At 44.7% G+C, this 14,635-nt stretch overlaps 1 protein-coding gene across 1 annotated transcript; it reads left to right on the forward strand.

Annotated features, from left to right (window-relative positions):
* The first annotated feature begins 3,497 nt into the window (after positions 1–3,497).
* On the forward strand, positions 3,498–11,118 carry LOC138087880 (serine protease 45). The gene is made up of 6 exons (XM_068983211.1): positions 3,498–3,600; positions 5,519–5,545; positions 8,622–8,769; positions 9,256–9,530; positions 10,387–10,550; positions 10,885–11,118. Exons 1-6 carry the CDS (start codon positions 3,498–3,500, stop codon positions 11,116–11,118), a joined length of 951 nt encoding a protein of 316 aa, XP_068839312.1.
* Positions 11,119–14,635: the final 3,517 nt, after the last annotated feature.

The raw sequence follows: 14,635 nt of genomic DNA on the forward strand, positions 1-14,635 counted from the left end.
TAAAGATGATATAGCACATATATACGACGGGTTATACTCAGCCATGAAAAAGAACAAAATAATGCCAGCATTATTTTGCAGCATCCTAGATGGACCTCAAGATGATTATATTAAGTGAAGTTAAGTCAGAAGAAGACAAATACCATATGATATCACTTATATGTGAAATCTAAAATATGACACAAATGAACATATCTATGTATCAGAAACAGGCTAACAGACACAGAGAACAGACTTGTGGTTGCCAAGGAGGGGTGAGGGAGGGTTAGATCAGGAGTTTGGGATTAGCAGACGCAAACAATTATATATAGAATGGATAAACATGCAGATTTTTTTTACCAGCTGAGCCACCAGGGAAGCCCAAGAATACTTGAGTGGGTAGCCTACTCCTTCTCCAGCAGGTCTTCCCGATGAGGAATCAAAGCGAGATCTCCTGCATTGCAGGCAGATTCTTTACCAACTGAGCTATCAGGGAATCCCACTGTATAACACAGGAAATATATTTAATGTCCTGTGATAAGTCATGGTGAAGAAAAAAGGAAAAAGAATGCATCTATATAATCTCTGTACTCTGTCACTTGAGTCATGTCTGACTCTGCGACCCCGTGGACTGTAGCCTGCCAGGCTCCTCTGTCCATGGGATTCTCTAGGCAACAGTATTGGAGTGGGTCGCCATGTCCTCCAGGGGATCTTCCTGACCCAGGGATTGAACCCGTGTTTCTGTGTCTCCTGCATTACAGGGGGATTCTTAACCCACTGAGCCACCTGGGACACCCCATGTAATCTAAGTATCTATATAAATAAATAATTTTGCTGTACAGCAGAAATTAACATAAATCAACTATACCTCAATAAAATTAAAAAAAAAAGTCACTGAATATTCATGGGTTAACAAAATAAATTGAACTTCTCGTTCCTATGTCATCCCAATCAGGTGTTCTTGGTCAGCAGATGGCTTTTCTCTATATTATGTCCTCTCAGCCCTGTGGTTCATGCTTACCTACCTCAGACTTCCCTGGAGGGCTTATTAAACTACAGATAACTGATTCCACTCCCAGAGTTTTACATCCTGTAGGTTTGGGTGGGTCTTAAAAATGTACATCTCTTAAGTTCCCAGGTGCTGCTCCTGCTGCTCTGTGGACCACACTTTGAAAGCCATTGCTCTGCATCAACACAGTAGAGAAGTCAATCTTCTCTTTACTGCCTTTGCATTAAAGTGGCACATGTCACCTCTCCTCACCTCCTATTAGTGGAACTCATATTCTGGACCGCTGCAGATGCTAGGGTGCAGAATGTGGTTCCCAGACTTGGGTCCCCCACACTTGACAGAGGCAGCAGGAATCTTGATTGTCATCTCCCAATCCTGGATACACCAGTTCAGTTCAGTTCAGTCGCTCAGTTGTGTCCGACTCTGCGGCCCCATGAATCGCAGCACGCCAGGCCTCCCTGTCCATCACCAACTCCCGGAGTTCACCCAGACTCGCGTCCATCGAGTCAGTGATGCCATCCAGCCATCTCATCCTCGGTCATCCCCTTCTCCTCCTGCCCCCAATCCCTCCCAGCATCAGAGCCTTCTCCAATGAGTCAACTCTTCGCATGAGGTGGCCACAGTACTGGAGCCTCAGCTTTAGCATCATTCCTTCCAAAGAAATCCCAGGGCTGATGCCCTTCAGAATGGGCTGGTTGGATCTCCTTGCAGTCCAAGGGACCCTCAAGAGTCTTCTCCAACACCACAGTTCAAAAGCATCAAATTTTCAGTGGTCTGCCTTCTTCACAGTCCAACTCACATCCATACATGACCACAGGAAAAACCATAGCCTTGACTAGACCCAGCAGATCCCAAAACAGCATTCTTCTACAAATCACCCTGTGAAAGCCCAAGGTTTCATATCCGCCACTGTTTCTTTCAGTTTCTACCATCCCACTGGTGGTTTGTGAAAGTGTATAAACGCTTTTCTGAGGTCTCCCCCAAGGTCCCTCGTTCAAGTCTTCAGTTCAGTTCAGTTCAGTCGCTCAGTCGTGTCTGACTCTTTGTGACCCCAAGAATCGCAGCATGCCAGGCCTCCCTGTCCATCACCAACTCCCGGAGTTCACCCAGACTCGCGTCCATCGAGTCAGTGATGCCATCCAGCCATCTCATCCTCGGTCATCCCCTTCTCCTCCTGCCCCCAATCCCTCCCAGCATCAGAGCCTTCTCCAATGAGTCAACTCTTCGCATGAGGTGGCCAAAGTACTGGAGCCTCAGCTTTAGCATCATTCCTTCCAAAGAAATCCCAGAGCTGATGTCTTTCAGAATGGACTGGTTGGATCTCCTTGCAGTCCAAGGAACTCTCAAGAGTCTTCTCCAACACCACAGTTCAAAAGCACCAAATTTTCAGTGGTCTGCCTTCTTCACAGTCCAACTCTCACATCCATACATGACCACAGGAAAAACCATAGCCTTGACTAGATGGACCTTAGTCGGCAAAGTAACGTCTCTGCTTTTGAATATACTATCTAGGTTTGTTATACACTTTTCTTCCAAGGAGTAAGCATCTTTCAATTTCATGGCTGCAGTCACCATCTGCAGTGATTTTGGAGCCCCCCAAAATAAAGTCTGACATTGTTTCCACTGTTTCCCCATCTATTTCCCATGAAGTGATGGGACCAGATGCCATGATCTTCGTTTTCTGAATGTTGAGCTTTAAGCCAACTTTTTCACTCTCCACTTTCACTTTCATCAAGAGGCTTTTTAGTTCCCCTTCACTTTCTGCCAAAAGGGTGGTGTCATCTGCATATCTGAAGTTATTGATATTTCTCTTGGCAATCTTGATTCCAGCTTGTGTTTCTTCCAGTCCAGCGTTTCTCATGATGTACTCTGCATATAAGTTAAATAAGCAGGGTGACAATATACATCCTTGACATACTCCTTTTCCTATTTGCAACCAGTCTCTTGTTCCATGTCCAGTTCTAACTGTTGCTTCCTGAACTGCATACAGATTTCCAGCTTAAATGTCACTTTTATAAGGACATCTTCCCTAATTCCCTAGCCTTAGTGTTCTTTTCTGGTGCTTTCTATATCTTTCCAGAATCTCAAAACAACATAAACTGAGAAACTTTTCAACGCAAGGGAAACAAGGTTGTGATCAGAGGCTGGACGACATGTCGCCAACACCAGTCTGAGGATTTGGATGTGCCTTCACTGGCCAGGTTTGGGGGTACAGTCACCAACTTAAGGCACTTGGGGGTACTTCCATGGCACCAGCCACTGAGGAGGCAACGAGAGGCCCAAGGCTCTGCAGTCATCTTCACGGAGCCCGCAGGAGGTGGGCCTACGTGTTGCTGAGCGTTCATGATTCCAGGTGCACCATCGCGCGTCATCGACGTCATCACGTGCTGGACGGGCCGTCACGTGTCTGAAGCTCCGTCATGTGCGTCAAGTGCGGGTGAAGTCGTCGCGGCGTTCGGGGTTCACGCGGGCCGCCGCTGCTGCCGCTAGAGGCCGCCTCGGGGGCCTTATGGCCGCCTTGCTCTTCTGCCTTAGCGCAGGGCGTGCAGCCTCGAGGCCGTTAGGCCTGAGCCGTAGCTTCTTGCTGCTGCTACTGCTGCTGCTGAACTCGGGTGAGGGCGGCGTCTGTTCCGCGCCGCTCCCGCTCTGCTCCGGGTCGTCCTCCCCCGACGCTGCCCTCCAACCCGCGGGAGAGGCCGGGATGGGCCCTGCGCCGCCCGCCAGCCCGGAGCCCCTTCTCCTCAACTGAGCCTTCGGGCCTCTCTCAGGGCGGTTCCCTTGTTCCAGGACTCGCAAACTCCCGCCCTCTCTGCGTCTGTCCTTAGGCCTGCCAGCCCTACAGCCTCCTGAGGCCCTGTGGTGCGAGGGTAGTCACCCCTGCTGTGAGGGCTAAGCCCAGGGTCTCCCCACACTTAAACCAGTGTGGTCAACTTCACTTTCTTCTCAGACCCTCTGTTCTTCGGAGGGTAGCCTCACTAGCAGTGGCTTCCTTCCCTCAGGAAACACAGGCCCTCAGGTGCTGTTTCCCTTGACTCCCTCAGGCCCGGCGGCCCCTCCAAACCTGAGTGTTACCCTTTCTTTAGGAATCAGAGCCAGGCCTCCTGTTCAAGGTCAGCCTGCTCACCGCAGCTGTGGACTCTGGGCCCTCCGTCTGCGCTCGTAGATCTGTATCCTCTCCCTTTCTATTTACTGTGTTTCTTCACCCAGTCTCGTCCCCTCACTGCCAGATTTCTCGAAGTAAGTTTTCACTTCATCTTTCCTTCGGGTGCTTCCTCCCTTCTCAACCAATCCTTAGCGCGTTCCTGGCATGTCTTTGCCCTGTCATCCCTGACCTTTCCACTCCTCCCTCTGATTTTCTCTAATCCCTCCGCTTCTCTCAGGCCGTGTTCCTGAATCTCCTCTACCTCAGAGTGACCTCCCATGCTCTTCTGTGTTCCTCCCAGGCGCCCCATGTTCTGGTCATCCCTGACTTATTGGTGTTGCCAGAAGTCTTGTCTGGGTTCCCTCTTCACTGCTCCCTGAGTGAACTCACTTGCCCTGGGTATTGAGCTGCAGCTCCCATTTATGTGATGCTGCTCCCTCAGGAAACAATGTGCCTGGATGCACAGCAACATACTGGGCACCTGTTCTTGAATGACCTAGAGCCATCACAGCTCCTTGGGTTCCAAAGTTGAGATCCTCTTCTTCTGATAAACTAGGTTCTCTTATTCTGTCCTCTTACTCAGTGGATAGTAGTCATTTATCTCTAAAATCAGAAATTGGGGGAGTTTTCCGTAGACTCGGCTATCTTCCTTCGTCCCATACAGCTCATCAAGTCTTTTGCCACTGCCACTTCGTTCAGCCCTCTTCATTTGTAGCCTGGCTTCTACCACGGCTCTGGTGAAATCTTACTGCATTCAACCTTTTCACCTTCCTATCTAATCTGCATACTGCCTTCACAATACAAGCCTGACCATGTCACACCTCCATTGGCCTCCCTCCTCCCAGAGTCTCACCCAGGCTTCTTGGCCTGACTTATGAAGACACTTCGATTGACTCCTGACTTTCTTCCCCTGGCGTCATTTCTTGCCATCACAGGCTTTGTCCTTTATCCTCTAGAGTCTCCAGCTTACACCATGATGCTTCTTTCATAAAGAATGTCACTGTCAGTTTTCATTTCTGTTTTACTCTCTCATCTTTAAGATCTGGCACAATAACCCCTCTTTCCAGAATCCTCTCTGTCTTCTTCTGGACTTACTGCCACCTGGAGCCTTGTCCCCACATTGATCTCACATGAGTGACTGTGTGTTTACTTATGACTTCTCTTCTGGACAACCTGCTCCTCAAGTGCACATACAGGAGGGGTCTGTCTGATACACCTCTGTCTCTTGATACAACCCCCAGCCCCTTGTCCTTGGGCTCCAGGGCTGGGAACAGAGTGGGAGATTAGGAAATAATTGGTGAAGGATTGAATGAACTAATGAAAAATGTACTCCATTGTCATCCTGTTACAACCTCTTATTTCATCTCTGTTCCCCGTTTCTCCTCCAGGTTACAAAGGAGACAGCACCAAACCAGGTGGGTAGGGTAAGACCCTGCCTCAAGAAAACCTTGGATCCTGGGAGGGTATATTCTGAAGAGGGTCACAGAGCTAGTGTTTCTGGGTCTATAAGAAGCAGAAACTCAGTGTAAATGGCCTGCTTTCTAAAGAACAGCCTGTGCCTGTCAGGAAGTACAGACTCAACAGTGCACAATGAAAGAGTATCTGGGCCTCCTGTGGGAATGCAGAGCCTCTTCAAGTTCAACTGAGGCTGTATCCCATCAGGGAACATGCCCAGGAAGAAACCTTTTGAGCTCTGAACTGTTCGTTTACAAATGGAGCCTCTTGGGCCTTATGGAAGTGTCTGCAGAGCCTGGCTCTTCTGAGATCTTCCTGTCTTTTTCCTTAGACTTTTAAGGGTGGAGGGTTGTGTTGCCCCTGTTTGTTCATAGGTTTCCATTGTAACAGGTGCACCCCGATTTATTGTGGATTGTTTGGTTGATTAAGTTAGTTATTTCTTCTTCTATCTTTGCCCCACCCCTATTCCTTCTCTTCACTCTCCTCCCAGCCTTTCTTGTATGATCGATACATATCTTTGTGTTTTGGCATAAATACATATTGTGGTTTATGTGCATGTATCTGTAACTTACATAAACAGTATGTGCTCTAGATCTCTTTCTGTTTCCTCCTCTTTTCATTTAGCTCCATTTAAAAAATATTTTCCTTGGAAATAATTTTAAACGTACAAAAGACTGAAAATAGTATAAGAACACATACATATACATAATTTTTTTCAGAATCAGTTGAGAGTAGCATACAATTCTTTATCTCTGAATACTCTGATGTGTATTTTCTAAGGATATTCTCTTAGGTAATCACAGTACAACCTATGAATTTCAAAAATTCAGCCCTCTGCATTCCTACTAGCAATTTGTGAAGTTGTATATATTGTTACAGACCTCCCACTCCTTGGCTTCATCCAGCTTTTGCCTATCTAATAGATTAAAAAAACTGACTCTTTAGTTTAATTGAGATTTTCCTCATTACTAATGAGCATGTCTCATTGTGCTTTTGGCCTCTTGAATTTCCTCTTCTGATAAATTGATTGTCCTTATCCCTTTGTACATAGTCTATTGTTCTTTTTTCTTGATGATTTCCTAGAGTTCCTTGTATATTCCTAACAAAAGCATTGATTTTAGACATTGCAGATATTACCTACTAATCTGTCATCTGTCTGTTAACCTTGTCCTGGGGTCAAAAATCCTTGATTTTTATGTAATCATGTTAATCAGTTTAATGCTTTTATGGGTTGTGGTTTGAGGTTTGTTTAAAGAGTCCTTTTCCATCCTATGTCACATGTTTGCCTGTTAACTTTACAGTTTTACCTTCAAGGTCTTCAAGTACTACTAGGGAAGAATTGAGTTTTGTTTTTCTTTCTTATTTTATAATGAGCCAGTTTTCCCAGCACCATCTGCTCAACAGTCCGTCATTTACTCAGATTGTGGTAGCTCCTTTATTTACATTAAGTTCCTGTATTCTGAGGAACAATTTCAAGTTCTCTGTTCCTTTTTTGGGGTCCATTTGTCTGTCCTTGTCAGTACCACAGTTTTTATTACTATGGCTTTGTTGTGTGCCTTAGTATCTGCTAGGACAAATATCCCTTCTTTGCTCTACTTTATGGACCTTTGTTTTTCTATTTCAATTTTAAAGTAAGTTTATCAGATTTCTTAAAAATTTGAAATGGGAAAGTGACTTTACAGATTAATTTTGGGAAGAATTGCATCTGAAATATTTATTCTGTTTTAAAACACTGGGTCTTTCTCCATTTATTCCAGTCATTTTCAGTGTCCTTTATTAGAGTTTGAAATGTATTACCACAGATATCTGGCTTAGTGTTGAATACTTGAACTCCAGGGTGTTTTATAATTTGTAGCTATAAAATGTATCTTATTTTGAATATAGCTGTGCTACGTTCAGGTCGGTTGGGGTAGAGAAATGTTACTGATTTTACAAATCAGCTATTGAAGTATTATATACATGCACACAAAAAGTGCACAAATCTTGTACCCAGCTCATGAAATTATCACACAGTGAATGCATCTGTGCAGTCTCCACCCAGTCAGAAAGTAGAGTGGTACCAGCACCCAGAAGCTCCCTTCTGTCACCCCAATTGCTTCCTTTGCCATCCTCCCACAAAGTATCATTACTTCTGGCTTCTGAAAGTATAATTTTTTTGGTTTGTTCTTTAATGTTGTATGATGTTTCCTGTAGGTTTCCTGTAGATTTTCTTACTTTGCTAAAGTAAGAGTTTGTTTTGTTTTTTAGTCATAAAGCTATGTTGAATTTTTGAAATGCCCTTTTCTATATCTGTTGAGAAAAGCACATGATTTTTCCTTAGAGAAAAAGAACTGTTTATGTGGAGAATACACCAAGAGTGCTTCCACTGTGGACTACCCTTGTGCCCTGGGACAATCTCTACATGATCATGGTTCATTATTTTAAAAAATATAATATTGGCTAATATTTTATTTACAATTCTGCATGTATGTTCACATTCATATGGTCATACAACTTGATTGTTGAAACTGCTTGCAAACTAACAGTGTGTAAGCTGTGAGTGGGAGGCCTCTGTTGGCTCCATGCTGGGGCTTTTTCTTGAATCATCTATGTAAAGATTTCTGACATAGAAGTCTGGAGATTTTCTTGACTCTGAGTAGGACAGAGGCCTTTTGCATTTAAGAGATGCAGAAAACCTTTTAGGAACATGGCCTGAGAACATAAGAAAATACAGTTCCTGTCTTGGGGCTCCTATGCTTCTCCCTAGTGTTGAAGTTCTGTGTTTTTCGCTCCCTGTGTGTCTCAGTATCTCTCTCCTCCTCCTGTCATCTCTCTGTTTTGATGCTTTTTATCTCTGTTATTGTCATTTTCTGTCCAGCTCAGTGCCTTTGGGTAGGCCGCTGCTCTTCTCTCACCTTTAGTTTCCCCTTGTTTGAAATGGAAGCAAGTCCCTGAGTTTACAGCCTTGTGCAAATTCCCCTGGGGGCATCTTGGTCTTAGTCATCCTTAGCCTCCTCTGTGTGGCCACTGTATCTCCCTGGCACACTGTTCCTGAAGCTTGTGGCCAACCTTGGTGGCCGAAGAACTTGGACCTGTCTCGCCATTGGCCCTGGGAAGTGAGCCTCCGAGTGGGAAATGAGCACGTGTGTGGAGGGGCCCTCATTGACCTCAACTGGGTGGTGACTGCTGCCCACTGCATCGAAGGGTGAGTATGGCCTCTGGAGACCCAAGACTGTAAAGGACCCAGCCTAGACTCCTTGTTTCCTCTGTGAAATAGTGTGGGGATATAGGAGGTTGAGGGAGCGGGAAGGGATGTCCAGAATAGGAGAGAGTCACTCTTATGATCTCACAGAGGCCAGGGAACTGAGCCAGGGCAGGAACCCAAGCAACAGAGACTATCCTAGCCAGGGCAACAGGCAAACCCAGCATACACCCCACCCCTCACACACATGAGAACCTGCGTGCGTGCTAGTAACTACACATGGACCAGGCCACTTGATCAGCTCGACTGATGAATGAGGAGGCAGTCATCTCTCTGACCCTGACGGCACCTAGGCTGGATGAGCAGGATGGAGTGAGCAGGGCAAATCAGGCAGGACTTCTATTAACAGGAGCATCCTTGGTGGAGGTAGGAGCATAGTGTTGCTTGAGAACCTGAGATCCACCAGATGGGGCTCTGTGTCTCCTGTAGCACAAAAGAGTATTCAGTGATTCTTGGCACCTCCAAGCTGATGCCCCCGAACTCCACAAGAACCCTCTTGATCCCTGTGAGGGACATCATTATGCACCCCAAGTACTGGGGCCGGACCTTCGTCATGGGTGATGTGGCCCTTCTCCAGCTTTACAATCCTGTCATCATCAGCAAGTATGTGCAGCCCATCTGCCTTCCGGAGCCCAACTACAGCCTCAAGGTTGGGACACAGTGCTGGGTAACTGGCTGGGGCCAGGTTAAACAGCGCTTCTCAGGTAAGGAGGAAGGGGTTGGGGGTGAGGTATGGCACCCCAGAGAGTACGCTCCATTCTCTTGGGGTCTTGCCTGCTGAGCCCCTTCATGGTGCCTGTCACGAAGCTGTTTCCTCTGACCCCTGGTTCTTTGGATGTGTTAGGATTGCTCCTCACATGAGAACTGTTGCCATGGTTGACACCATTGCACTTGCTGTGGGCCCTTCATTTAGACCTAGGAAAGCCTGATCATTTGCTTCTTTCAGAAGCTTAGAGTTAGGGATTCATAGATTCATTCAGTTATTCGTTTACCTGACAGATGTCAATGTTCAGGCATCTGCCACATGCCAGACCCTGGGCACTGAGGATGTATGTCCTGCCTCTTGGGAGCTCATAACTGAAGTGTGGGTAGGGGCACAGACTCACAAGGAAAAAGGCAGAGAGTTTATCAGGTGATCATGAGAGTAAGTCAGGAGGAGTCTGGGATGAACTCTGGGCAGAGGGTCTGCCTGAGGTGCCAGAAGGAGGAATGAGTGTCAATCAGGTGGCAGAGGGCACAGCCAGTACAAAGCTCAGAGGCTGGAGAGAAGCAGCTTGGTGTTGGGGTCTCAATTCCGGAGGAGTTGCACTGAAACTTGTATTGTATCCTGCTTGGTTCAAAAGCAAAAGATTCCCAGAGGAAAGGATTTTGGAGAAGAGCTTTAGAGAGTTAGGTGCTTGTCAGACATGGTCCACACCACAGGGGAAGGGCCACGTGAAGGAGGGCCTGGAGACGTGAAGGGCTGTGGCCAAGTCTTGATGCTGGAGGGACAAACCCTGGGAAGAGGCAGGGTTGAGTGGAATGAGGAGTCAGTTCTCACCCCACTGGACTCCTCCACAGCCAACTCCACGCTGGCCCCAGAGCTGCAGGAGGCCGAGGTGTTTATCATGGACAACAAGAAGTGTGACCAGATTTACCGCAAGAATTCCCACATCCCCCGCGTTGTCCCCCTTGTGCTGGGGGATATGATTTGTGCCACCAATTACAGAGAAGACTTGTGCTCTGTGAGTTTCTGGGAGGTTCTGGCAGCTGTCCTTCGGTTGGGATGATTCCAGATGGGGGGCAGTTCCCCAGGGAGGGGTTTGCTTGGCCTCCCTGTTTCTCATCATTATCAAGCGGAGCCCTTCTCCCGTCTTCCTTCCCCGTGACTTTGATTTTTGCCTGATATTCTGGGATGGGATCCTCAGCTGAGGAGTGAAGGAAGAGTCCATGAAGTGAGATCCTTAAGGATTGAAACAAGCTTCCAAGCAGAACTCAGAGGGTGGGCATTCTGGGTCCCCCAGTTCCTTGGGCTCCAGCTGGGCCGGGAGCCTCCATCACTCCTTTCTCTTTGCCTAGGGGGATTCTGGGGGTCCACTGGCTTGTGAAGTCGAGGGCAGATGGATTCTTGCTGGGGTGTTGTCCTGGGAAAAGGCCTGCGCCAAAGTACATAATCCGGGTGTGTATACCCGTATCACCAAATACAGCAGATGGATCAAGAAGCAAATAAGCAATGGGATTCTCTCAGTTCCCTGCACTTCTGCCTGGCTCCTACTCCTGTTCTGGCTGCTGCAGCCCCAGATGGGCCCCTGATCTTCGCTCTCCCTTCTCCATGCTTCGCCTTTGCTGAATGAGGCCAGATCAAGATTAGATCAAGGTCATGGGTCTGTATTCAACAAGAGTCAAGATGGGGAAAAAGTGGCCCCTGGGACTGAGTACAGTTTTGGCCTCCTAGTGGGGAGGGAAGTGGTGGATGACTAAGCCTTGAGTGACCAGGAGAAAGGAAGTGTGGCCTAGAAGTGCTCTGGAATTGGGGATCAGGATAGCAGGGATTAAATTTGTGAAAACATAAGCTGACTCTGTTCTCTTTTCTGGGTGGCCCTGGGGATTGGGGATCGGTGGGTGGGCAGGGCCTCCTGGAATTAATTCTCAGGAGGCTTCCCAGAGTGGAGACGGTTGTTTTTGCTAAGCCACTTGTGCTGCGGCTTTGGGAAAGGGCTTGGGCCTGAGGTATCAGTTTTCTCAACTGTAAAGTGGGCGTGAGGGGAGCAACTGAGACATGCACTATAGGTGACAGTAGGAAGGACCTATCATGCTCCAAAATCAGCTTTCCTTTTTTTTATAACTGGCTTATAAAAAAATGATTACAAAAGTCCTGATCCTGTATTTTTTAAAAATTAAAAATAATTAAAAGCAATATTTGGATTTTTGTTGTGATTTACCAAAAACATTCAGAAATAAACATAAAGATTCCCCCTTGCTCATTAACCCCCCACCAGTAATGCTGCTCCCCTTCTCAAAAGTAATCGTTGTTAGCATCCTTAAATATATCAATGATTTTTTAAGCAATTAGACTCATATATATATTATTAATAACCTACATTAAAAAAACTATATGCCTTGAAAACCTTTCTATGTCAATACCGAGAGCTCCTCATAATTTTACATCATGTCATGTGTACCATGTGAATGTGTGTGTGTCATTTAACCAGCACCAGGTTCTAGGCAGTTTCTGAACTTGTCTGCATTGCAGCAGTGTTGCCATGAATGCATTCCAACACACTTGGGGATGGAGTCGGGGGACACACACTGTGGCATGTCTGCACCTGTCTCTTCCTAGGAGTGTCCTCAGGGGAGGCCCATCAAAGAAAACACAAATGTCATAACTTTGGATGAATACTATTTGTAGAATTTACTCCTCCCAAAAGCTGAATCAGTGTACATTTATACCTATAGTGTACAAGAATGAATGTTTCTTTTTTACTAAAAATGGATATTTTTAATCTTCAAAAATTTTGCCTGTCCAGTGGTAGAAGGTTATATCATTGCTGTTTTAATTTGCATTTCCTTGATTGGAAGAATACTTTTTCATGTGTTTATTGAAAAAAAGGCATATCTTTCCCCTAATAAAAGTTTTGTTCGTATGCCTATTTTAGTAATTATCTTTTTCTCATGGAAGGTCTTTCTCGTTTCTGAATATTTGTTGTTGTTCAGTTGCTGAGTCATATCCGACTCTTTGCGACCTCGTGGACTGCAGCATGCCAGGCTTCCCTGTTCTTCACTATCTCCTGGAGCTTGCTCCAACTCATGTCCATTGAGTTGGTGATGCAGTCCAGCCATCTCATCCTCTGTCACCCCCTTCTCCTCTTGCCCTCAATCTTTCCCAGCATCAGGGTCTTTTCCAGTGAGCCGACTCTGAATATTTAGTTTTTTGAAAAATCATTTATTTATGGTTGTGCTGGGTCTTCATTGCTGCGCACGGGCTTTCTCTAGTTTAGATGAGCAGGGACTTCTCTTTGCTGTGGTGCACGGGCTTCTCTTGGCAATGGTTTCCCCTGGTGAAGAGCACAGGCACTAGGCACACGGGCTGCAGTAGCTGTGGTGCTCAGGCATACTTGCTCTGTGGCATATGGAATCTTCCCAAACCAGGGATTGAACCTGTGTCTCCTGCTTGGACAGGCGGATTCTTATCCTCTGTACCACCAGGAAAGTCCTCAATATTAAGTTTTTGTCAATTACTTTACAAATATTTTCCCCAGTTGTTGCCACTTATCTTTTAGAAATATGTAGAATAGAAGGGTAATCCTCTGGTAAAGACTTCAAAAATTATTATTGAATGAAGTCAGTCAGTCTTTATTTTCTTTAAGAATTTTGGCACTTGCTTAACTTGGCCTATTCCACCTCCAGATTATAAAGCTGTATTCACATATTTAATATTTTTATAAATTTGTTTTTTATGTATAACTGTAATCCATTTGAAATTTGTTTATGTGTAGTGTGAGGTCAACCTCTAACACTATTTACTGTAGAGTCCATCCTTTTCCTGCTGATTTGAATGTCCACATTTATAATAACAAAATTCCAATATATTTGTGGGTAGATTTTTTTGAAATCTCTGTTATTTCCCACTAATCTCTCTGTCCCTGGGCTAATGCTATACTGTTTCAACCAGCTTTATGTTATGTTTTGTTAAATGGTAGCAAAAGCTCTCTTCTTAAAAAAAAAAGCTTTATCTACAAAGTTTGCCTTTCTTATAAACTTTATAATCTGTCAGTTTTCATTAAAATTTTTTCTTTAATATTTTTCATTAAAAATATTATTGGTATTTGAATTAAAATTAAATACACAGACTAACTTGAGGAAGATTGTCATTTTTTACGGTATTGAGTTCCTAACCAGAAATATAATATATGCCTCCATTCATTCAGCTCTTCTATTCATGGATGTCTGGAAAAATACTGAGTTTATTTCTGAGTAGTTTACAAGTTTTGAATATGTTTTTTTAGGAATGGTATCTTTTCCACTACATTTATAAAACTCCATGTATTAGGTATTTATTTTAAAGCTGTTGATGGATTAAAAGCATAATGATCTTGATTTCTGGTCATCTTACAAAACTGTGTATTTAATTCAGTGGGTTTTCAGTGATTCTCTTGGCTTATTTTGGGGTAATCAAATTACCTAAAATAGCCACAGCTACCTCTTGTCCGTTTTGAAATTCACACCATTTCTTTCTTTTGCTATCTCATTGCTGGAGACTCAAGCACAGTATGAATTAAGTAGCAATAATGGTGGGAGTATATGTGCTGAATTCCTCTTTTATTCATTTCATAGATACTTATTGGGACTTTCCTCTGTGCGAGGCACTGTTTTGGGCCCTGGTGACACAGTTGTGAGCTATTAAGATATTATTGTTACTAAATTTGTGCACATAATGAAATACGTTACTAGATTTCCACTAGATTGCTTAGGTAAATTTATAATATTCTCTGGATTCATTTTTCTACCATTTTGTTTAGAATTTTTGTTCCAGTGTTTGACTGGCCTACAGTTTTCTTTTTTGTTCCACTCTTGGTATCATTACTATACTGGCCTCTTAAACATGTTGAGGAGCTTTGTAGTATTTTCCTGTGCCCTACAGCAGTTTGTATAACACCAGCATTATCTGTTGCTTACATTTGATAGATAGTAAACATAAAATTCACTGGGCCTGATGCCTTTTTTATGGGGTAGATCTTTGACTTAAAAAAAACTTTCATAGTTATTGGCTTAGTTGGATTTCCCACCTCTTTTTGCATTAATGTTAGTAAAAAAGAAAAAAGCAATTTAG

The sequence above is a fragment of the Capricornis sumatraensis genome, chromosome 10 (assembly GCF_032405125.1).
Source record: "Capricornis sumatraensis isolate serow.1 chromosome 10, serow.2, whole genome shotgun sequence".
In the NCBI taxonomy this organism is placed as follows: domain Eukaryota; kingdom Metazoa; phylum Chordata; class Mammalia; order Artiodactyla; family Bovidae; genus Capricornis; species Capricornis sumatraensis.